This window comes from Phocoena phocoena, chromosome 11 (genome assembly GCF_963924675.1).
Source record: "Phocoena phocoena chromosome 11, mPhoPho1.1, whole genome shotgun sequence".
Classification (NCBI taxonomy): domain Eukaryota; kingdom Metazoa; phylum Chordata; class Mammalia; order Artiodactyla; family Phocoenidae; genus Phocoena; species Phocoena phocoena.
The window spans coordinates 82,184,743-82,210,329 of record NC_089229.1 but is presented as its reverse complement, the minus strand read 5'-3'; the positions used below and the strand labels follow the sequence as shown (position 1 = coordinate 82,210,329).

The following is a 25,587-nucleotide window of genomic DNA, read 5'->3' as shown; positions in this document are numbered from 1 at the left end:
TACAAGCACGGGCTCTGAAGCAAGACTACTTCTGTCTAAGTCTTGGCTCTGAAATTTATTAGCTGCTTAATCTCTCTATTCACCAATTTCCTGATCTGTGAAATGTGGGTAATAATTTACCCACCATAACTTTATGGTAGGATAAAATGAATTAAACCAGTTCATATAGGCCTAAATATTACTGGTAGCTATGGGGGAGAATGATGTTAAATGGCCAAACAGATCTGATAGCCACATAGTTTGTCTTCAGTAATATTAGCATTAATGTTTATTTACTTTTGCTTCAAGTTTTCGTAATTTTTCTTTCTCAGTTCGTTGTATTTCAAGTCTTTCCATTTCTTCTTTTTCGTATTTCACACGGGCTTCCTCTAAAGAACAACGACAAAAGAAATTTTCAGTCTGTTTTTTTCTTTCTTTTTTTTTTTTTAGTCTGTTTTTAAGCACTTAAAATTATTTCAAATATTTAAGATGTAGTAATGGTGGAATATTTGATAGAAGTCACAACATTTACTGTGTGGTAGAAATAAAACTGCTAGATTTCTTTCAAAAAAGTAACATGACTCTCGGACTTCCCTGGTGGCGCAGTGGTTAAGAATCCGCCTGCCAATACAGGGGACACGGGTTCAAGCCCTGGTCCAGGAAGATTCCACATGACCCGGAGTAACTAAGCCCATGCACCACAACCACTGAGCCTGCGCTCTAGAGCCCGCAAGGCACAACTACTGAGCCTGAGTGCCACAACTGCTGAGCCCGCGTGCCACAACTACTGAAGCCTGTGTGCCTAGAGCCTGTGCTCTGCAACAAGAGAAGCCACTGCAATGAAAAGCCTGCGCACTGCCACAAAGAGTAGCCCCCACTCTCTGCAACTAGAGAAAGCCTGTGCACAGCAACGAAGACCTAACTCAGCCAAAAATAAATAAATAAAAATAAATTAAAAAAAAAAAAGTAACATGACTCAAAATTTCTGGCTCACAATGATATTTCTCTTCTCCAAAAAGTTTATAGCAATCCAATAATGATTTTAATCAATGAAAAATGACAAATCTATCATGGGTAATTAAGAGGTAAAATCTTCAGAAGATTTCCATAATCTTGTGACACCTACATTATCAAAAGTAATTTTTTTTTTTTTTTTCCAGTATGTGGGCCTCTCACTGTTGTGGCCTCTCCCGTTGCGGAGCGCAGGCTCCGGACGCGCAGGCTCAACGGCCATGGCTCACGGGCCCAGCCGCTCCGCGGCATGTGGGATCTTCCCGGACCGGGGCACGAACCCGTGTCCCCTGCATTGGCAGGCAGCCTCTCAACCACTGCGCCACCAGGGAAGCCCAGAAGTAAGTATCTTAATCTTCCCTTGCTTTCACTATTAAAAAACAAAATATGAAATATATGTTGAAGAATATGAGTTTAACCCAATATAATAAAACATTCACCAAGATGTAGATCCTGATACTGTATTATTATCGAGTCACCTAAAAAAGATTTATATGATTATACATTAAAAAATCAACATGGAAACTAAGAATCAACACATGTTCTTCATGCTAAAAGCTACAACCATCTGAAATATTCAGTTTTTTTTTAACATCTTTATTGGAGTATAACTGCTTTACAGTATTGTTAGTTTCTGCTTTATAACAAAGTGAATCACTCATACACACACATATATCCCTATATCCCCTCCCTCCTGCGTCTCCCTCCTACCCTCCCTATTCCACGCCTCTAGGTCATGACAAAGCACTGAGCTGATCTCTCTGCTATGCAGCTGCTTCCCACTAGCTATCTATTTTACATTTGGTGGTGTATATATGTCAATATTACTCTCTCACTTCGTCCCAGCCTACCATTCCTCCTCCCTGTGTCCTCAAGTCCATTCTCTACATCTGTGTCTTTATTCCTGTCCTGCCCCTTGGTTCATCAGAACCATTTTTTTTTTTTAAGATTCCATATATATGTGTTAGCATATGGTATTTGTTTTCTCTTTCTGACTTACTTCACTCTGTATGACAGACTCTAGGTCCATCCACCTCACTACAAATAACTCAATTTCGTTTCTTTTTATGGCTGAGTAACATTCCATTGTATATATGTGCCACATCTTTATCCATTCATCTATAGATGAACACTTAGGTTGCTTCCATGTCCTGGCTACTGTAAATACTGCTGCAATGAACACTGTGGTACATGACTCTTTTTGAATTATGGTTTTCTCAGGGTATACGCCCAGTAGTGGGATTGCTGGGTTATATGGTAGTTCTATTTTTATAAACTATTCAGATTTTTAAAGTGACTTTTTATTATTTTAAATGACCAAATTTTCATTAATTTCTTGCTAGTGTATATTCCCCATATTTAATTTGAGTTTCAGAATTCTTACTGCACAATCAGTACCAATGCCCTTAATTTAATCAATAAGTATAAACATCTTATACTTAATTTAATTAAGATAGGGTTGCCATATTTAGCAAATAAAAATATAGGATGCTCAGGTGAATTTGAATTTCAGATAAACAATGGACTCTTTTTTTTGGTTCAAGTATATCCTAAACATTGCATGAGGCAAATTATCCCAAATTATCCACTGTTTGTCTGAAATTCAAATTTAACTAGGCATCCTGTATTTTAACTGGCAACTCTCCTTCAAGATATATCTGAAAATGATTGGCGTGTACTAACAGAAATTTCTGGGTACCCTTTAAATAGTAAATAGCTATTATAAAACAGATTAAATTCAAAAAATTAAAAATTTTGAAAATTGTTTTTAAAAAGTACTGACTGGATGACAGAAATACAAACCTATTGTTAGTATTACCTGCATGTGACAATAGTTACCACTGTGTGTTTTATACCTTCCTCCTTTTGTCGTTTCTCCTCCTCCTCTTGTAGCTGCTTCAACTGGTCGGCTTTGGTGATTCTCTTTTTCTTACTGCCAGACTTTATAAAGGCCACAAATTTTAAAAAGGTTATTCACATGTACTCAAATTACTTAAAAACACATATCCCTCAACTAGCAATTATGAAAAACACTTTTACTTTCATGAATCCAGTCTTCTACTCATTCAAATAAGACTGCCTATTAAGTGCAAAGCCTTGACTCAGTGTCTTGAGGACAAAGTATGGAAACAAGTAGGAAAATTAACATATAAATTATTCAAAGGCAAGAGTGACAGTGACAAGTATATACAAGTTAATTCTCTCATTTTCAGTTTTCACATCTTTAAAGTGGTGCTAAATAAAACCTCATTTCATTTTTGTAAGGATTAAAATAAAACGTAAAAATATCTTTAACACTGCTACATGTCTATAAAAATTAAAGATATTTTTATGACTAACAGATATAGAGTTATTTTGCAAGTTTGAAGTAAGGCCAAATTGTTTTCAACAGCTGGGATCAAGTAAAATTTTTATAGGGTATCGAGTATTAAAGTTTGTGCCCAAACGATTTTAACATTCAGATATGAGAGGAAGATACTCCAAGGGGGAAAGGCAGGCATAAGATATGGAGTTGGGAGAGCACTGGATAGGCCCTAGGAAAACCCCAAGAAGAGGTAATGATGGACATGAGAATGGAAAAGAAGGTTGGAGCCTATGCTGTAGAGATTGGACATTGTGCTAAAAGAATTGGAAACCCCCTAGAAGTTTTCCAGGTCTGTGGCTATTATCTGGAAAACAAACCTGGTGTTAGGGGAAAAAATGATTGTAAAGATGATACATTTTGGCTACTATTAACAATAATTAATAAAGTCATGACAATGGAAATGCAGATGGGGGATGGATCCAATAAATATTTTATAAGCTAACTTATTTGATAATGATTAAAACTGGAGACATGGAGAGGAAGGAGTCAGAGAAGAATCAAAAAAGAAGAATAGTAGTCCAGAAGATTCAAATTTGAAAGAGAAACTGTTTAGAGAAATTTAATTAGTATGAAGTGCTGGTGGAGAATCCAGGCAATGCTTGCAGGCTTTGAAACTGAAGAACTGAGATGTAGCCAAGAGATCAGGGCTACAGAATACAGATTTGAGAACTATCTTGGTGATGACTGCCTCCCATCCATTTTCCCTAAGGGAGAGTATGGAAAGAGAAGTGCACCATCTAAATTTAGGAATCAATTGAGTGGTTAATCCTAGGGATACATAGACTCTTGGATGACCACCTGCTTTTTTTGGCTCACCTACTGCAGGATGCTCCACTGGAGTCTCCAATACAGTAGCCCTATCACTTTTTCACCATTCATCAACCCCCACATACTGTCACTTCTTCCTTAACCTGGTTAGATTTCACAGTTCATCACATAATCACTAACTTATATATCTCTGCCTCCCCTATTTTCCTCTCCCTCTGAGAAGCTCAGCGGGCAAATTCCTAGTTCTAGTTAAACCCAACTCTCCACTTATTCTGAGCTAGCAATAGGAGCAGCTGGACCTTGCCAGAGAAAACTACATGAGCTCAAAGTTGTGAGCACACATTTTAAACAGGCTCTAAGCACCATACAGCATTCCTATTGCTATTTCATTCTCTTCACTCTTCCAAAATCCTCTCCTCTTTCTTACTCTCAGCTGTTGACTTTACATCACTAGAAGCTTTTAAGAATACGCTACTTTACACACCAGATCTTTTAATCTACCTCTACCTTTGTCTCCCTTCCTGTTACACTGGATGAACTGGATGTACCTTCTGCTATTTAAGTCTGAATCCACCACTTTTACACTAGATCCTATCCTTTATTGCCTATATAAGACTTGGGTCCTGTAATTAACACCTCTTGTTATTCATAGATCTCTCCCTCCCTGGATTTCACATCCCTCTTCCTCTTTTGCTCCAATGCTGTTACCCTTTATATTAGACTGCCTAAAAGGAGTTGCCCACTGCTTTCACGTCCCCATTTTCTGCATGCCCCATTCTAATCAGGCTTTCATTTTTATTGTTCCATTGAAACCTCTCTTGTCATGGAACCTTAAGATGGCCATGTTTCCAATGACAATGGCCAATTTTCGGCCCTCATTTTACTCATCTGTTATCATCATTTGACGAAGTTTTCTTCTTCCATCTTGAAATATTTTCTTCATTAGGCCTTCAGGCTGGTACTATCTGATTTTGCTTCTTCCCTCCTTCTTAGACTTCTTTTCTGATTTCTCCTCCTCAGATGTAGTTGATTAGTAACTTTAAAAACTATTTGTTCATATAGTCCCTAAAAGGATTTTGAAAAGCTATGTACCCCCTTCACACATTTTTAAGTTGACATTGAAAACTTTTTACCACAAGTTTAAATAACTTCAAATGTTGTACTTTCTAGTATATCATATATAAAAGAAAACTTTTACATCACTCCTTTAAATATATCCATCACTATTTAAAATATATCCAATGGATCTATCGATACATACTATAGTGATTTGACGGCCAATATCAAATAAAAAAATATGAACAAGCTTTTCTTTAATAAAAATTTTAATTCTTTTCTTTGAATTCATATTTCCATTCCACTTCCCCCACAGAATCTTATCCTAGTGTAATACACTTGAACAACTTTTGTTGATCTTCCTATCATATTTATGTTATAAAAGTCTGTATGAAATTTTTAATTTCCTTGACTCTAAGTTTCTAAGCAGTACAAATTTTGCTCTGGATTGAGTTAATTTTATAATTATTTTCGGTAGACAATTGAACAAAGCAACATTTTATATTACAAATTTTGATAGGTAAATATTAAAACATAAAAAGTAAAATTTTACTAGGTATGCGCCTTTTGATGAGATTGTTGGGTTTTTTCGTTTTCCTGGTCAGTTCATGATCCAAGGATAAATGTTAGCTATTGCTGAATGAAACAAGGATTCAGACAGATTCTATTTTAATTTTTATAGCTATAAGAAATGAAAAATTTGGTTTATATTACAAAGCCAACGGGAATAGGTTTGTTACAGCTGTATCGTGCAGTTATTTGACTTCTTTCCACAACATATGCCAAAAATTATATTGACTTAACAAAAAAATTACTCCTAGAGATCATCACTGATATTTGTAATGTCCTTCTTGTTTTTCTTTAAAGTTTTATTACATATGTATATATTCCTAAACAATAGTTTTCTTACCTTTGAATTTTTTCATAAATCCAATTATACTTTATGGATACAACTGTAATTTACTTATTGTCATAAAATACACATAACATAAAATTTACCATTTTAAGCGTTTTTTAGTATGCAGGTCAGTGGCATTAAGTACATTCACACTGTTGTACAACCATAACCTCCACCCATCTCCAGAACTTTTTCATCATCCCAAACCTAAACTCTGTATCCATTACACATTAATTCCCCTTCTGCCCCCAACCCAGCCCCTATCAATCACCATCCTACTTTTTGTATTTATGAGTTTGACTATTCTAGATATTTCCTATAAGTAGGATAATACAACATTTGTCCTTTTGTGTGATTTACTTCTTTAGATACAAATTATGGTTTGTATGATTCACCCAAGGGGGGATATAGCAGTAGCTGTATATTTTCACTGCTGAATAGTAACTCATTAATTTATTTATCCATTCTTCTACTGATTGACATTGGATGGTTTCTAGTTTACTATCATGAATAATGCTGCTATAAACCTTTGAGTGTATGTATCCTGGTGTCCATACAAGAATTTCTCTACAATGTATACCTAGAAGTAAAACTGGTGGGTATGTGCATTTTCAATGTTGTTGAAGCTGAGTTTTCTAAAGTAATTATTCCAATTTACACTCTCATAATCATTATCCTAGTCAATATTTGTTAATTTCAGTATTTTCCTTCTCTGGCAGTTTTTTGTTTATTTAAAAATATAGATACTTCTATCAGGCTAAAGAGGTGCCCTTTAAGCTATTAAACGGTAAGGCACAGCAACTGAATTTTTAACTCCATCTAATTGTATTCATTTAATTTCTTACATTAAACCAATTCTGCCTCCCTGGAATAAGCTGAATTGGGTCATGACTTATTATTATTCTATATACTTCCAAGTGAGCTTGCTAACACTTTGCTTAGACATTTTGTATTTATGTTCATGAATGGGCTTCAATTTTCCTTTCTCATGCTCTAGAAGGATTTGTATAAAAGTGAAATAATTTATCTTTGAATGAAGGACTAGCTAACAAAGACTTACAGACCTAGAATTTTCTTTCTGGGAAAAATTTTAACCACTGATATAATTTCTTAAATGATTATAGGACTATTCAGGTTTTCTACTTCTTCAAGAAACAGTGTGAGAAGGTTTTTCTTTTCTATTTGTCTAATTCATCTAAATTTTCTAATTTATTGGCATATAAAGCTGTTCAAATTATGTCATTTATTGTTAAAGTCATATCTCTCTTTTCATTCCTAATACAGGCATACCTTGGAGATACTGTGGGTTTGATTCCAGACCACCACAGTAAAGTGGTGGAATATTGCAAGTCATAAATTTTTTGGTTTCCCAGTGCATATAAAAGTTATGTTTACACTATACTGTAGTCTATTAAGTGTACAATAGCACTGTGTCTAAAAAAATATACACACCTTAATTTAAAAATACTTTATTGCTAAAAATTGCTAAATATCATCTGAGCCTTTAGCAAGTCATAGGGTTTGAAATATTACAAGAATTACCAAAATGTGACACAGAGACACGAAGTGAGCAAATGCTATTGGAAAAATGGCACAGATAGACTTGCTCAGCACAAACCTTCAATTTGTAAACAATGCCATATCTGTGAAGTGCAATAAAGCAAGGCACGATAAAATAAGAAACGCCTGTATTGATTATTTATGCCATTTGTTCTTTTTGATAAAATTTACCAGGAAATTGTCAATTTTATCAGTATTTTCAGAGAAATAAATTGTGGCCTATTTGTTCATTCAACTATTTTAAGAAACACTGAGAGTCTAATATATGCTAGGTATTTGAGATATATCAGTAAACAGAAACCCTTGCCTTGTCTTAATGAACTTATATTCAAATGGGAAGAGAAAGACAAAAACAATAAACAAACAATTTAAAAATAATGTTTAAAATTGAGGACTAGTTGATTTACAGTATTAAGCTTCAGGTATACAACATAGTGATGCACAATTTTTAATGATTGTACTCCATTTATAGTTATTATAAAATATTGGCTATATTCCCTGTGCTGTACAATATAGCTCTGTGGTACAATAAACAAAATTGCAAAATAATTTATAAAATATTTTAGAAGATGAAAAGTGCTATGGGAGAAATCAAAGGGACTCCAGACTGCAGGGGTCATTGGGGAAGGGATGAATTACAATTTTAAATACAGTGTTTAGGGTGGGCCTCATGGAGAAGGTAACATTTGAGTGAAGACTTGAAAGATATGAGGTTATAAATCCTCTCTATTCTATGTTTTATATTTTATTAATTTTTATATTTGTCTTTATTATTTCCTTCCTCCTCCTTACTTCGAGTTTCTTTTTCTTACTTCTTGAAAATGATGCTTAGTTTCATTAATTTTTCATCTTCTAAAGTATTCAGGGCTACATATTTCCCTCTAAGTACTTCTTTAGACACATTCACAAATTTTGAAGTATTTTTCTTATTACTGAGTTAAAATTATCTTTTTACTTCCATCTTGAACCACTTGAGAATTTTTTTTTTTTTTGAGAATTTTTAAAAAAATTCTCAGCATATTGTATCTTCCTGTTCATAATTTATTTCTTTGACTTTTAAGCTTAATTTCATTAAGGTTATAATACATGCTCTGAATTGTTTCAATTCTTTGAACTTTGAGAATAGTTTTATGTCACAGTACATTGTCAGTTTTGGAATAAAAAATATATGTGCTTAAAATTCTCTAGTTGTTGAGTGCAATGTTCTAAATATGTCTAATTCTTATTCTAACAAATCTAATGATTTGTTCATGTTGTTCCAATCTTTACGTCCTTACTGTTTTATTTTTTAATGCTTTTCTATCAGTTACTGAAAGAAGAAATCTTCCACTATGATTGTGAACTTGTCTGTTTCTCCTGACAGTTCTCTGAATCTGTGCAATGTATATTTCAAGGCATTATAATTAGGTATATACAGATTTAAAATTATATTTTCTTGGTTAATCAAAACTTTATCATCATAAAATGACCCTCTTTATTTCTAGAAGTGCTTTTTGTCTTAAAGTCTACCATGTCTAATATTAATATAGTTATACCAACTTTCATCTTTGTATTATTTGCATAGCATGCCTTTTTCCATCATCTTACTTTAACTCTTCTGTATTTTTATTCTTTAGATGGTGTTTGTAAAAAGATTATTGTTAGATTTTATTTTTTATCCAATCTGACAATCTTTCTCTTTTGATTTTGGGTTTGTCTTGCCTTCTTTTCATATTTCTTGGTATCTTCAATTGATTATTTTTTGGTTAGTGCACTATTTTCCCTCTACTGGTTTGGAAGTTATATACTCTATTTATATCATTTTAGTGGCTATCCTAGAAAGTCAACCTATGTACCTAATATATAAATACGTTTATCATACTACCAAACAGTACAGGGACTTTAGAACATCTTAACTCAATTAATCCTTGCCCTACCCAAATTATACATTATTGCTGTCATATATCTTTTTAAAACAGTTTTACTGAGATAAAACTTATATACCATATAGTTCACCCATTTACAGTGTAGAATTCAATGGCTTTTAGTGCATTCAGAGTTGTGCAACTACCACCACAATCAATTTCAGAACATTTTCATCACCCCCCAGAAGAAATCCCATACCCATTAGCAGCGCTCCCTTCCATTTCCTCACGACCTCCCAGCTCTGTGAAACCACTAATCTACTTTATCTATAGATTTGCCTATTCTGGACATTTCATATAACTGGAATCATACAATGTGTGATCTTTTGTGGTTTGCTTTATTCATTCAGAACAATGTTTTCAGGGTTCTTCCATGCTATATAGCATGTATCAATACTTCCATTTTATGGCTGAAAAATATTTCATTGTATGGATATACCACATCTTGTTTATTTACTTATCAACTGATGAATATTATGTGTTGTTGTCATGTATCTACTTTTTAAACCCACATGTTATTATGTGGATTACTGTTTTATACCTTATGCATATAATCTCTTTTGCAGCAGGTGAAAAACACAGTTTTTACCTGAGAAAATATTTTTCTTTCACCTTTATTTTTGAAAACTATTTGAGCTGATACAGAATTCTAAGTTGGCAGTTATTTACTCTCAGCACATTGAAGACATCACTCCACTGTTTTTGGCTCCCACTGTTGCTGTTAAAACCACAAGTTCAAGTTTTGCCCTGTACTGCAAATGCCCTCATGAAAAAGAGTTTTAGTGCGTCCATTACTTCTTTGGTTCCTTCCTTAATTTAGGTTTTCTCCTGATAATTTCTCATTATCTTATCAGCTCTTAAGTTCCTTTAAGATGGAAGTTTTGATCTATACATATATATTTTAGTCAGCATTATTTACTGTTTTCAGCAGAAAGTTTTATTTTTTTCCTTTTTTACGGTACGCGGGCCTCTCACTGTTGTGGCCTCTCCCGCTGTGGAGCACAGGCTCTGGACGCGCAGGCTCAGCGGCCATGGCTCACGGGCCCAGTCGCTCCGCGGCATGTGGGATCTTCCCGGACCGGGGCACGAACCGTGTACCCTGCATCGGCAGGCGGACTCTCAACCACTGCGCCACCAGGGAAGCCCTCAGCATAAAGTTTGATCCAAAAAATCTTAAGCCCAATATTACTGGAAATGGGAAAATCAAAATAATATTTTGAAAAAATTATTTTATTTTACCACTTGCTTTGATTTTAAATTGATCAAAACTTTAAAGCTATAGATTTTGCTCATTCGAAGTATTAAAAAAAAGTCAATTTACCTAATTAGCAAAGCCCAGCCTTCAAAGTTAAACCAACTGGACATATCATACTTATTTTCTATCACAGACAGTTTGACTTCATGTTTCTATACTAATAAATGTGTTAATATGCATCCTCATGATAAGCTATCTCTTTTTTTATTATACGCCAGGTATAAGCTGATTCCATTTCCTCACACATTGCTTTAAAAGATGCAATTATTTAATGTCCTGAACTTAACACCATTTATATTTTAGGGTAAACACTGAATGTTCCATGGAAACCAGGACTCAAATTTTAGGCAACCAAAGCTTTTTGTGAATATGGTATTCCTAAATTAAAATAGGATATAAGTATAGATATGAGCTATAGGGCCCCCTTTTTGCCCATTCTTTACAGTTCCATGCCTGGAGGTACTTGGGCACCAGTCTCAATCTATTCAAATAAAATCAATTCAAAGTATTCCAAGTTCATCTATGCATTAATCAGTCTGTAAGGCATTTTTCCCTACAATCTAATCAATGTCTTCTGCTATTTCATGCATTCTACGAAGTACAGTGGTTTCTGAAGAAAACATACTGATGTAAATGCAGCGATGGGTGTTTTAACAGGGTACCAGGTGTTATAACCTTTTCTATAGTCTTGTACAATTTCCTAGTTTTTGCAATGAATAATACTAATTTAAATTATATGAAGTTTCAAAGGCAACTTTAAGGTCTATGTAAAAATATTAAGCTCATTTACACTTTTACTGATACCCTTAATCTTTCTTCATTAAAAAAATTAATGTTATTATTTTTGGAGTCTGAATGTTTTATCAATAAATTACACTGTGAGAGCATTTTTTTTGCATCATCATTTGACAATCTTACAAGCAATGTCACTAAATAAAGATTATTACCAGTCCCACCACTCCACACTACAAAATATAGGACATTCAGAATATCTCAATATTTCAAATGCCACATTTCACCACTTACTTGTAAGACAGACAAAAACAAGAAGTCATTAGTGCCTTGATTAAAGAAAGCCTTGCCAACATGAGTGTTTTGAAAGGTCCTTTAGTTTCATAGCCCAGGTTCTAGGGCAATGATGTACAGTAAGATTTAGAATGGATGAGAGATAGACCTTTGTTTTGCAAAGCAGAAGCGTACTTGCAAGAGGGGAAGATGCAATAGCAAAAGTGCGGGGCTTCAAGACAGTAGATTTTTTCCAGGAAAGAGTATGTTTTACTTTTAGAAGTAGGTTCACCTTGGTGTAAAGACTTCTGACCTACACTGATGCAACAGTTTCCTAACTGGTCCTCCTACTTCTACTTTTGCTTCCCTACAGCGAATTCTCCACTGACCATTTAAAGATATAAATCAGATCATGTCACTCCTCTGCTTACAACTCTCCCACACTCAGAATAAAACCCAGACGTTTCACCGTGGCTCAGTTGGCTGAGAATTGGCTCCTACTTATCTCCCCCAACCCTTCTGCCCACCCCTCAACCCTCACCATCCCTCCACCTCACATTTTATCTTTCACTTCAACTTTGCTCACTCTATTCGAACCAGCAAATTCATTCCCAACTATGGGTCTTTGCAATAACTGTTTCTTCTGCCTAGAATGCTCATTTCATCCAGGTCTCTTCTCAAACTTTAGCTCTTTAAATCACCATTATAACATTATACCCTACCCCACATTTCCCACTGACCCCTTTCTTGGTTTTCTGCACATTCAAAGTAATCTGAAATTATATTTTTTCTTCGCCTCCCCTCCGCAGAAAGAATGTAAGCTTCGTGAAATGAAATCACTCTCTTGAAGAGATATCTGCACCCTCATGTGTACTGCAACATTATTCACAGCAGCCAACACATGAAAACAACCTAAGTGGTGTCTATCCACAGATGAATGAGTAAAGAAAATGTGATATATATATATATATAATATTATTGGACAAATTGGAATAATATTATAATATATTATAATATAATATTATATATTGAATATATTACATATTAATACAATATTATATTATATTATATATATATAATGGAATATTATTCAGTCACAAAAAAGAGAAGAGGATCTTATTTGCAACAACACAGATGAACCTGGAGGGCATTATGCTAAGTTAAATAAGTCAGAGAACGAAAAATACTGCATGATCTCACTTATACATGGAGTCTAAAAAAGCCAAACTCAGAAACAGAGAGTAAATTGGTAATTGCCAGGGGCTGGGAATGGGGGAAATGGGGTACAAACTTCCAGTTATTAAAATAAATGAGCTCGAGGATCTAATGTACAGCATGGTGACTACAGTTAACAATACTGTATTGTATACTTGAAAGTAGCTAAGACAGTTGATCTTAAATGTCCTCAGCACACACGGGTACACACACAAAATGGTAATTATGTGAGGTGATGGATGTATTAACCAACCTTATTTTGGTAATCATTTCATAAAACGTACGTATGTCAAATCATCACATTGTATACTTTGAAACTTATAATACAATGTTATACGTCAATTATATCTTAATAAAGCTGGGAAAAAAAGAATGTAAGTTTCATGAGGACAGGGACTCTGTCTTGCTGCTGTACTCTTATTGCCTAGAATACTGCTACATCAATGAAACAACTATTTTTCCATATGTTTGCAAGGCCTTATATACAAGGATCTTCATTTCTACCTTGTTTGTAGTACTGAAAAATAGGGACAATATAAAAATCATAGATATACTTTCAATGGAATGTGATACAGATATGAAAAGAAGTGATATAATCTCAATGTGCTGAAACAAAAAGAGGTCCCCTAGACATATTTACTCCATAGAATCTATGATGCCATCAGATGTAAGATTCACAATTAAATTATTGATATTATACCAAAAAAGGAACTGCCCAAGATGTGAATGTAAAAGGAAATGCCTGTATATAGCTGAATAATAGGTAAACACAAATGAACCTACAATACAGAAAGATACAACAAGGAAACTTGCATAGCTCAATCCTGAAAAATGAATAGAACGAAAAAAAAAAAAATCCCTGAAAATTTAAACCACAAGTCAGTTAATGTGGATTTGCAGTCTGACTCATACTATTAGTGTGGTCCAAAAACTCTCAGGAAGAGAATTTAAAGTAGTATTAGGTTGGTAGTAAGCCCAAGTGACCGACAGAAGCAAACATCTCTGGAGGAAATAGATGTCAATTCAGGACTACAATGATTGTAAGTTATTATCAACCATAAAACATATCTCAATTTCAGTCATGTTAAAATGTGAGTATAATAGAATTAATAAAATGCAACATCATCAAGTGAAAACTAGAAGGTGCAGAATGCTCCCATTATGTGGGGAGAAGTGTGTGTGTGTGTGTGTGTGTGTGTGTGTGTGTGTGTGTGTGTACTTTTTAATGATTACAAAATGAATGAAAAGATTTGCAGTGGTTTTTAGTCTTGGCTAGAAGGAACTTTTACATTTTTATGCTACTTTAATTTTGTACCATATGCATTTAATACTTTTTTCCCTTAAAATAAAACTTTAAGAAATCAGAAATAAAATATACCTTTCCATGATTTTTTAACCATACTGTAATTCCCTTTACAGGCTCACCTCATCCCCAAACCATAATCTTTAAGAATGGAAATAATTAAAAAGTGAGTAAGTTTTTCCTTATGTTTGGTTTCACATTTCACAGGATGAATCTCACCATTCTTTAAGGGAAACAACAATATGAAGAAAATAATCCAAATGTATTTATTTAGCACCCATACACCCATGGTTAAGTACCAAAGTCATTAGAACAATAAGTTTTCAGATTTAAAACAATGCCTCTAAGATTTCACAATCTAAAGCTGAAAATGAATGCCCACACAAACTAATAAACTATTGTAGACAAACATATATATGATTGTAGTCCTCCAGAATACTTCCCCCATAAGAATGTGCCCAGAGTCTTCATAAATTTTGTTCAGTTATTTATATCCACAGTCCCTAAAACAGTATCAGGTTGGTAGTGGGTTCAAGTGACTGAGAAAAGCAAACATAGAGGGCACTCAATAGCATTTCTGAAGAAATGTTGAATTGTATAAATATTGAATGTACATTTATATAAGCATTTCTTCTTTTTTTTCTGGACGCGCAGGCTCAGCAGCCATGGCTCACGGGCCCAGCCACTCTGCGGCATGTGGGATCTTCCCAGACTGGGGCACGAACCTGTGTCCCTTGCATTGGCAGGCGGACTCTCAACCACTGCGCCACCAGGGAAGCCCAAGCATTTCTTCTTAAATAATCAAGGGTCCAAGTGTTTTAAAGTAGTGGTAGGGTAAATGGGGTTTCACATATTCATTCAACAAATATTGATTGAATTTCTACTACGTGCCAGACTAAATGCTATGGACACAAAAATTAATACGACATGCTCTTGACCTTGAACAGCACATAATGATAAATCATTACAATAAATGATAGGCATTATAATTGCGGTATGGACAAATTCACCTGCTATGAGGTGAATTTGATTCCATAACAGAAAATGGCGGGGAAATTAACAGAGTAGTGACTAATCAGATATGCCTTAATGCTGGCATTCCAAACCTAAATTCCTATTGGACCAGGTAGGTAAATAATGTAAGGGATTTGGTCATAGTCTGGATGACAGCAAACTGAAGAATTTATGCATTTCTCAAAGGGGTAGCTGCTACTTAGTCTAGCCAACTGTTCCCTTATAGGACTGTAGGTCCAATGTTATCAGGTTTCCAATTTTTCAAGAATAGGTGGAAATCACATTTTTGCATGAAACTACTTTGGCAACTGATTAAAAAAGACCTTTTAGATCAAATGAACTATGTCTATGTTTGCCAGTCAAGAGATAATAATCTCTGCTTTCAGGTATAAATCTAAGAAGAGAAAAAAAGTTATTTGAGACACCCCTTAATGAACTCAAATTTTTACAAAGCACAGAAAAATTCAGTACGTGTTACCATGAAACCCATTTAAAGACTTATTATCCTAGGGTTCGCTTTTAAGTCACAGAAGGTTTTAGAACTAAATTTTTATGCGTTTATCTGAAATGAAGAAAAGCGTTCCTAATCCAAAATTTTCTAGAGCGCAAGTAATAAAAACACCTCAAATCTAGACACAAGTAAAAATGAAAAGGTATTTTAAAAACTCTTTGTGAAATTAGAACTATCTTTTTATGTCAAATTTGAAATACGTCCTGTTATTGTAAGGGATTATTCCATGATTTAAATAGCATTAATGTCTAAAGACTAAGCTTAGTAAACTCTATAAACTATAATAAAGCTACTGGAAAACGTTTAAAAATTGTTTGTACAATGTCAGTGCTTTAAAACTATTTTGAGAAATAATTTCCACCTACCTTTTTTGCTTTGGGACCCTAAAAGTTGGAAAAACAAAAGAATTGATAAATTTAAAAAATAATTCAGACATTTAAACAAAAGTATCCTGCTTACCTAGCATATTAAAATTAGGAGAAGCTAGGTAAAGACTATAAGGGAACTCTCTGTACCCTCTATGCAACTTTTCTGTAAATCTAAAATCATCTCAAAATAAAAAAGTTTTTTTAGAAAAGAATTCAGACAAAACTACAAGCAAGTCTAGGAAAGACTAAGATAGTTCACCCACTGAAGCATCTCTTGTAAGTAGATTTTACACTCATTCTTACGATGATCAATGATCCATGTTTAATGAAATGCCCAATCACAAAACAGAGCACCAGTCGAGAAGGCACTAGTTTAAAGGATTCTAAAGAAGAAGAAATCACTGACATTAGTGTTGGTACTAATGTCAAGCTTGAAAGTGTGGGAGTGATCTCATATTATAAAGAAACAATCTTTCTGTAAAGTTAGATTGCTGATTTTATAGAAAGAGAACCCGTCATTTAAAACAGGCAAAACTATGACAAAATGATTCTATTCAGCAATGTGTCCTAAAGCAGATCTATGCTTTTTTGGATTTTGGAAAGTACAGTATTTCAATCAATATTTACAAGTACTTTTTAGTAACAGTACTTGTAATCTCCTGATTTGGCCCATGTGTTCATTAGATTTCTGGTAAGGAATTTGTAGGGGACCACGTGACTATAAGATCACACACTTTCCACATTTGACGACTTGTACAGGAGAAGTTAGTGGTTCAAGTCATAAGGTTATCACTGTATAAAATATAAATGTTAAAACTGACACAAAGCAGTAGCTTATATCTTCCTGAAAAGTGCATATATTTCACTAATTTGTTCAGCAGGTATTTATTAATGATCTACACACAAAGCACTCTGAGATGCTGGAGATGATATGAATAATAATGGAGACCTGGCTCTCATAACTTTTATAAATGTGTTTTATTTTTATCATATTTGCTATCAATTAATAGTTAACATGCTTCCATCTTGAAATAACTACTATACAGCAGAATAGCTAAACAGCATTGGCCCTGTTCCCAAGTAGCCACATTTTAAAGGTGGGGGAATTGTCATCTCTCACCAGTGCTTTTAATGTGACGCAGGTTGAGTTTACGTACATATCCTCACCCATCCTGCAAATCATAGGAGCATCATGTAGTAGAGAAGTTCTCAAAGTTATGAGGGCGTAAGAATCACCTAGGATGCTTGTTAAAATGCATATTCCTGGGCTAAAAGTGTACACACTCACTTCTCTCTCCCCGTTGTAATTCAGTTCATGTTATTGGTTGAATTGTGCCCCCTCAAAATTCATACATTAAAGTCCTATCTCCCAGTATCTCTGAATTTTACCTTATTTGGAAAGAGGGTCCTTGCTGATGTAGTTAAATTAAGATGAGGTCATACTGGAATAGGGTGGATCTCTGATCCAACATGACTGGCGTCCTTGCCAAAAAAGGGGAAATTTGGACACAGACACACACACAGGGAGAACGCCAGTGAAGAATGAGGTAATGCTGCCACAAGCCAAGAAGTACCAGAAGCTGGCACCTGCAGGGGGAGCATAACCCTGACAACACCTTGAACTTGGACTTCCAGCCTCTAGAACTGTGAAACCGTTAAGTCTCTATTTTTTAAACCAGTTAGCTTGTGGTATGTTGTTATTTGGCAGCCTTAGGAAACTAATAATGTAGATCTGGAGTCCAGTCTGTTCCTGGAATTTGCATTTTAACTCGTATTCCAGGTTTATTAGAGGCAAATTTTCCAGAAACCACATTTTGAGAAAGATTCCTAGAGGGATCTAAGAACAAGAAACTTATGTACCGATTGGAAGATAATAAATAGGTGCTTATTGTTCCCTTAAGTTATCAGCAGTTTTCAGTCCACTTAAAATCCATTTTCTATTCTCCCTGACATGAATGCTCTCCATGCCCTATTTCTTCTCATCACTTCTGGTAAATTCATAATCATACTTTTAAACACAGCTTGAAAATCACTGCTCTTCCCTTCCTGTTCCTGTCCCCTCTCCTGCCCCAATTTCAACATTTCCAACTTTGCGTTACTCCATTGTAGTCACTTCAATTATTACAGTTGTAAACCTGTATTGTAATTAATTTGCTAAGTCTGTCTTCCATACCAGGGAGAGATGGTAATTTTCACCTTTGTGTCCTTGGCTTCAGCCTAGTGCCAAGCACAAAGAACATGCTCCATATTTTCCCTTAATCAACGAATTAAATAATTAACTAATTACATTTTCCACTTCCTCTGGTTTTAATCATAGAAGAAGATGGAAATCACGTTTAAGAAAATGGGAAATGAGAACATCTTACAGCTACATGTTGGCCTGTGTTCTTGGAGAAGACATGACAGCTGAGGAGTGCAGAAAAACAAAACAAGAAGCTTTATCACACTTAATAAACACAGGACAGGTTGCATACCCTGAATTACGAAACAATCCAAATTTCCACAAAAGACCACACAAAATAACTTGTGAAAGCAGAGTAAATTGATAAAGCTTTTCATTAATTGATAAGGAGGCAAAAAAACACATTTCCGCCAAGCTGCAATAAAAAAGCAATTTCATGGGAATGTCTATCACTATTGGAAGTTACTAAATTGAGACCGATATTTAAATTTAGCAAGAGGTCGAGATTTTAAGACATCATCTGACCGCACTGATCATTCCCCGTTTGCAGAAACTGGTTTTTACTCCCACCTGTCCGCCGGAGCCTGGACAGAAGGCCACAGATCTGGGGAAGGTCCTTCCCCCCCCCCCCCGCCCCCACCCCAAGGGTATGGGCTCTTTCCTAAACCGACTGGCTCCCCTCTGATAAAATATGACAGGCTCTTGTTACATCATTTAACACGGTGCAGGAGAATCAATGCTCGCCCCTTCACCCAGCTAGCTCCCCCACTTTCCCTGCTCACCATGCTGAGACAGACACTACCTCCGTAGTCGGCCAAGTCGGAGCTCAGGGTTGTGAGGACAAACGCTCCCGGGTTGTGAGGACAAACGCTCGCGGGTTGTCAGGACGACAAGCCCCTCCCACTGGCGCCAAGGCGGGAGCGGAGACCCGAGCGTCTCGGTCCGCGCAGTCGCACTGGGGTTCTTCCGGACGGCGCCCCGCCCCCTTCCCTGACAGGTTGCCCCACCCACCTCCGCCGCCCCGCCTCGGTCGACTGCCGCAGGAGTCGGAGCGTGCGGAGGCTTTTACTGCTGCCGCGTGCCGGAAAGTGCGTGAGTGCCGGGCCCGAGCGTTTTTTTCTGTTTTCCGAATCCTGAGGTCTGGAGGCGGTGAAGTATGCCCTGGGCGAGGACCAGCGGGTGTGGGAAAGGGTTTCTGCGCGTTTTCCGACGTTGACAGTCCCTCTCCCTATTTCCCTAGGGTAGCTGGGACGAATCTTTCTGTGCGGTTTCGAGAAGGAAGGGGGCCGCCGGCTACGCGACTGGGTCGAGTGACTGATACCGGCTCGGCTGCCTGGGCCGCCACCGCTTAGACCAGCGTGGGGCGGGGCTCGATTGGCAGTTTAGAAAAAGAGGTAAATAAATTGGCTCCCAGAGGGTTGTTTATTTCGAAATTAATAACCTTCGGATTCTTCTCCCTGCACCTGGTTCTGTTTACTTCCTGGGCACGCAAGGTATATGCCGTTTTTCCTGAGAGACGCTCTAAACAAGAACTGGAAATGATTTGAAGCAGTTCCTGGGTAAAGTATTCCTTACAGGTGGCGGTCTCTGAGACCCAGCAAGACTCGCTAAACTATGTGCCCAGGGTCAAGGTCACAGATTAACTGTACCAACCGGTAGCACAACCCTTCGATGTCAGTCTCCCCGCATGAAACTGGCAATTTAGACCAACAGGAAAACTAGAAGAAATTAAGAGATTGAGAAATTAAGGTCCTTCCAAAGCCTCTCTGAATTCTCTGTGATTTTACATCTAAACCCTGTTTTAGCCTGACATGAAATGCTTTCAAATTATTGCCACCATTTCTCATCTCTGAATTCTCATTTTATAATGCGCTGTCCCTTGCACTTTCATTGACTAAAGGTATTATTAGTAAATCAGTATTACTGACTGAGCTGGTCTTTGTGGGTTAAAGTGTTATTCTCCCCACAGAAATCCAGACTGTGTCATAGCTATGACACCTTGCCTCCACATCCCTGGTAGCAAGATTAAAACGTCTTAACGTCGACTTCGTATAGAGTTCTGAAGCTGTGTGGTGTGGAATTAAGCTTTTGTTTTAGTTCTTCAACCAAGCTACTAATATTTATGATACAAAAGCTCAGTCAGCTCTGATGCGGGTAAGGAGGTGTGATGGTAATCACAAATAACTTTAAAATGGTGGGCTTCTAGAGGAGAGACTTGCTCAAGTTCTCATTCCACCAGCTTCCCTCCTAGGGAGAAGGATTTGCTATGGATGTGTTAAAACAGGCTGGACTGTGTTCTAGGGGGGCCACTGTGCTGTGAGATTATACCAGTGAGCTTGATTAGTTCTTCTCTACTACTTCTCTTACAAGCTGCGGAAGAAGGCCCATTTCCTGTTCTCTTTGTTACCTTCAGACAGGTGTAGTACCTCCCCCGTATGAACATACACAGCCATCTCCTTTCAACTCACTTTTATAATCTGGCTTCTAGGTAGGCCTAGACCAAGCAGTATACAAGCTTTTGGGGGCAAGCTCTCTTGCCACCTACCTCTTGGATTATGTATCCTTTGGTGCTGCAAGCGTATTGGGATAAATTTTTGTGTGAAGCTTTTTAGGCTTAACTACTTTGGGGAAATGTGCTTCATCTGTTTGAGTCAAGTCAGAACTTCATGGAGAACAGTGACTAATACAGCTCTAGACACCATAACCCCTAGTTAAATGACTTAACCCAGAACTGGAGTTAGTTACGTCTTACCTCCTTGGCCCACAAGTCATTGGGAAAGAGCTATCAGTGTGGATTGTATGTCCATCCCCATCCAGATTCTCAGGATGATGGGGGACTTCTCTCAGTCCCTAACTCGTTTGGCTCTCTACAAAGAACAGTAACCTCCATGACTTCATGCAGGGTTAAGGAACAGCCCCAGGTCCCTGCTGCATTTAAATTGTTCACCAATTCTGAACCCAAGGAAACCTATTTCTCCCAAAGGCTAAAATAAACTGAAATGCCTGAAGGTCAGCATGCAATAATAACAAACTTCCTTAACTCATAAAGTAACATATCAAAGAATGGGACTAGCTTACCTTAGTCACTGCAGCTACTTTTTTGCTGGGCAGGTCCTTTATTATATATAATTTGTAAAGAGGGCAACAGCTAAAGAGGATGATTTAAGCCACATTTCTAAACAGTTTTACAAATTACAAATTGTGAATTAAATAGAGCTATGCTCTTTGCCAGGAATTACACAGCTTATAATTTGCAATTTTAAATTACATCTAATGTAGATTTAATTCACAATTATTTTAAAAGCACAAGTTTCTTAAGAGTCATCATTCTTCAGTAAGATTAAAACACATGAAAAATGGCTCTCAGCAAAAAAAAAAAAAAAAAAGTTTTAAAAATGAAATTCGGTGTTGATGTACCCGGTTAAATACACTCAACTAATTTCACTCCCTTCCAAAACCATTAAATCTTCAGTAAACCAATTTAAAAATAAAAGAAAAATAGAAGAGGAGATGACAACAGTAAAACTTTAGAAGCTGCAAAACAGATGAATGCGACCTAGCACACTAGAAAAGCCCAGTTTATACTGCATATTGCTCAAAAGGCACTGGAACAGGGACACTGTAATTGGAAATGAAGAATGAAGTAAATCAGAGAGGATGAAGTGAAAGCTACTTGAAAACCACCCCTAAGTGTCTGCACCCCTCACTCCCACAGAAGACTGGAGGTTTATTTCTGGACAAAATAATACTAGTCTCTGGAGTGGGATGTCCTCAGGCATACTAAGTACACCAAAACCACACTGGAAGCAGATTAGGTGATTTGGGTATACGTAATGCTGAAAGCAAGGCCCTGGTTCCTCTTCTGCTTCTTAATGTTACATTAGCAAATGCTCAGAAGATTGGAAGACTTCTCTGGGGAATCTGACCAGCCGAGGAGAACCATCTAAGATACTAACATCAGAGGTTCCCCGATAAAGGGCCCACTCAGATCACCCTAAGTAAAGCCCAAAGTCCCTAAGCTGCAACCATGTATGCAGATCTTCTGAAGTTTTTTTTGTCCTTTCATTTGTAGGAGCAGATTGAAAAGGACTACCTTTTCTGGAGGAAAGCTCAGAAGTGATAACAGACAAAAGCAGAAAAATAGCAATTTGGAGGAAAACAAGAAAGCTAATATTAATGAACTCAGAAAAATTGCTCTGCTACGTTGTATGCTTGTAATGTGCACTAACTCATAAATTGTTAGTAAACAGGAGAAGTATACAAGTATTAACATGGAAATAATGTTGGCTCCTATGTGATTTTTTTCCCCTAAGAAAGAGGAGCCAGCGAAGCAGATTTATAAACTTCAGCAAGAAAAGGTCTTCACTTAGTTGCTGTACTGGCAGCAGGAGCCTTTCAAGTATGTTTGTAAAACAATTTAAAAAGTGCTCACCCCCAGGGCTCCCTCCTCAGAGAGGTATACCCTGTTTTTGGCAACTGTTGACCTGGTTACAGTTGAATCACCTATCCTGACCACTGATTGGCAGCCTTGTGGTATAGGTAACCCTCTCCTTCCACATGTACCTGAATATCTCCCAGCCCTACTCTTAGCATTTTGCTAGCATATATATCTGCACTATTTTTAAAACAGTTTTACTAAGGTACAATTGACATACACTAAGCTACAATTATTAAGCATAAATACAATTTGATAAATTTGACACATGCCTACACCTCACCCCAAGCAGGATAAACATATCCATTATCCCCAAGGATTTCCTCCTGCCTCTTTTGATACCTTCCGGCTCTCCAGCCTCCCGCTCCCATTCACAGACTATTATTTTCGAGCATTTTAAACATCTCTGTGGTGTCCTCCAGCTATGCTGAGAGCAATCTGTCCCAAATTAGCTCTCCAGGCACCAATTTCTGTTGTTTTATTAGTGCTCCGTTTACAGTTGTATACGATTTGAGTGGTATGCCCCGAGCCTATCCCCCCTCCCAATAAACAGTTATTTTTAATGTTTTTGTAAGAGGAAATGTTTTTCTGGACTACATATACTTATGTCGCAAAGTACCTCCCACAAAATACTAATTTCAAAGGGAAAAAAGTAACTGAGGAGAGTCCCGACAAACACCACCTTTATCAAGTGATCAAAATTAACATCAACCATAATGGAACAAATGGGAATTGTGTCCACCTAATAGGATGCGGTGAAATGAACAAAGCACCATGTCTAATATTTTTGCCCAAACTACATAAGCTGAATCTAGCCATGACTTAACATCAAAATGAGACACATTTCTACAAAATAAATGGCCCGTGTTCTTCACAAATGTCAGGTTCATGAAAATCAAGGAAATTCAAAGAAGTTTTTCAGATTGAAGAAGGCTAGAGACTTGAAAATTAAATGCAGTGTGTAATCATGGACTGGATACTTTTGCTATAAAGGGCATCTTTGGGACAACTGCCAAAACTTGGGGTTGTGGATTCGATGGTAGTGATGTAACAGTGTTTGTTAATTTCCTGATTCTGATGGTTGTATTGTGCTGCAGGAAAACACCCTTCTTCGCAGGAGATACAGTCTAAAGCTGTGCTGTCCAGTATGGTAGCAACGAAGCCATTGGTACCTATAAGCGCTTCTGGCATGACACATTGAAATAATATTTTGGATAAAAACAATATAAGAGTAATTTCACCTGCTTTATTTTTTAATATGGGCTACCAAAAAGCATAAAATTACATGGGTGGGCTGCGCTGTGTTTCTGTCGGATGGCACTGCAAAGTGTTCAGGCAGATTTGATACCGGGTTAGCAACTTATTCTCAAATAATTCAGGAAAAAAAATGTTCTTAGTAGTACTAACCTGCAGCTTTTCTCCAAGATGTAATGAAATTATTTCAAAATAAAAATTACGTTAATGAGGGGCATAAAAAGGTATAAAAGTCTTTTTAGGTCAATAGGAAAATGGGCATCACGGAACTTTAAAGGCGGCTTTAAATGACGTTAACATTTATTTGGGGCCTATCATGAGCTGAACGCTTATGACGTTAGGATTTTAAGATTGAGCCACCACAGCCGTCCCAAGTATTGGGAATTATTTTCTGGTGAGGCTGTCACGGTGCCTTTACAGAGCTGCCTCTCCCTAGCAGCACGAACCAAGTACACATAAAGAAGCTTATCTGTCCCACTGGATGTCGCCGGCTCCTCGTGTAGCCCCTTATGGGTTGTTCACTTGGCCTCTTCACCACCGATCTTACTGCCCATCTCCTGTTAGTTGTGAACCTGCTTGACCCTCACACCCAGTTTTGCCTCTTTAGCCTTTCTTAGGAGGGCACTCTTGATTTGATCAGGCCTCTTCCCAGTGTCCTGTTTTAGCCTTGCCTTGAAAGCAGGGTAAAGGCAATTCTCCTTCTGACAAGAAAACTGAGGCTCAGAAAGGTTAAGTAACCTGTACAACACTATGCAGCTGGGATTCAAATCTAGTTCCGTCTAATTCATTCCACTCTGGTATACAAGGAGGTACACCTACATATCCAGCTTTGCCAATCCATTTTCTCTAGTTGTCCTGTTTCCTTCATAGAACTTATCACAATTCATGATATTATTTGTAGTATACCCCTCTGGAGATGTTAGTTCTGTGAGAGCAGCTATCTTATCTGACGCATTCATAGCTACATCTCAGTGCCTGGAACATAAAAGTGCTTAATAAATATTTATTGAATGAAAAGAAAGGGTACCATTTTACCAATGTGTAAAATCCTTTTTCTCTGATTCTTTTTTAAGACTACAGTGCAGTTATTTGTAAAAATTTTTCTTTTTCTTTAGGTACATTAAATGTAAAAGTGAATACTTTCCATGATACGTGCAAATGGCCAGTTCTTTAAGAGGAGAAGTACTGAATCTTTATAAAAATGTAAGTAATTTATGTTGCCAATTTTATAAATGTTATATGACATACATTGTTTAGAAATATACAATCTTTCTTTTTTAAGCTGCTGTATCTTGGACGAGACTATCCAAAAGGAGCAGACTATTTTAAAAGGCGTCTGAAGAGTGTTTTCCTTAAAAACAAAGATGTGAAGGACCCAGAGAAGATCAAAGAACTTATTGAACAGGGCCAATTTGTAATGAAAGAACTAGAAGCATTATACTTCCTTAAGAAATATAGAGCTATGAAACAACGCTATTACTCAGATACCAACAAAACTAACTGA

General features: G+C 36.6%; 2 protein-coding genes across 3 annotated transcripts in view; one reads left to right on the top strand and one right to left on the bottom strand.

Moving 5' to 3' along the window:
* Nucleotides 1–19,225, bottom strand: part of DNAI7 (dynein axonemal intermediate chain 7) — a 75,072-nt gene extending 55,847 nt beyond the window's left edge. The window contains exons 1-3 of one of the 2 annotated variants that reach the window (XM_065886894.1): nucleotides 19,177–19,225; nucleotides 2,847–2,931; nucleotides 277–368 (exon numbers count right to left, since the gene is read on the bottom strand). In XM_065886894.1, the coding sequence (XP_065742966.1) occupies nucleotides 277–368; nucleotides 2,847–2,931; nucleotides 19,177–19,179 (180 nt within the window). In that variant the 5' untranslated portion in view covers nucleotides 19,180–19,225. Of the gene's footprint in view, nucleotides 1–276; nucleotides 369–2,846; nucleotides 2,932–19,176 lie in introns of those variants that run through there. The other variant, XM_065886895.1, reaches the window with a different exon arrangement.
* A 6,016-nt stretch (nucleotides 19,226–25,241) lies between these two features.
* Nucleotides 25,242–25,587, top strand: ETFRF1 (electron transfer flavoprotein regulatory factor 1). Its single transcript, XM_065888285.1, has 2 exons — nucleotides 25,242–25,286; nucleotides 25,366–25,587. The coding sequence occupies exons 1-2, from the start codon at nucleotides 25,242–25,244 to the stop codon at nucleotides 25,585–25,587; spliced, it is 267 nt and encodes an 88-aa protein (XP_065744357.1).

Excerpts from the sequence above, each read along its gene's own strand:
- ETFRF1 (XM_065888285.1), top strand. The coding sequence starts at position 25,242 with ATGGCCAGTTCTTTAAGAGGAGAAGTACTGAATCTTTATAAAAAT. Across the intron at positions 25,287-25,365 it reads TACTGAATCTTTATAAAAAT|CTGCTGTATCTTGGACGAGA; the intron begins GTAAGTAATTTA and ends TTCTTTTTTAAG.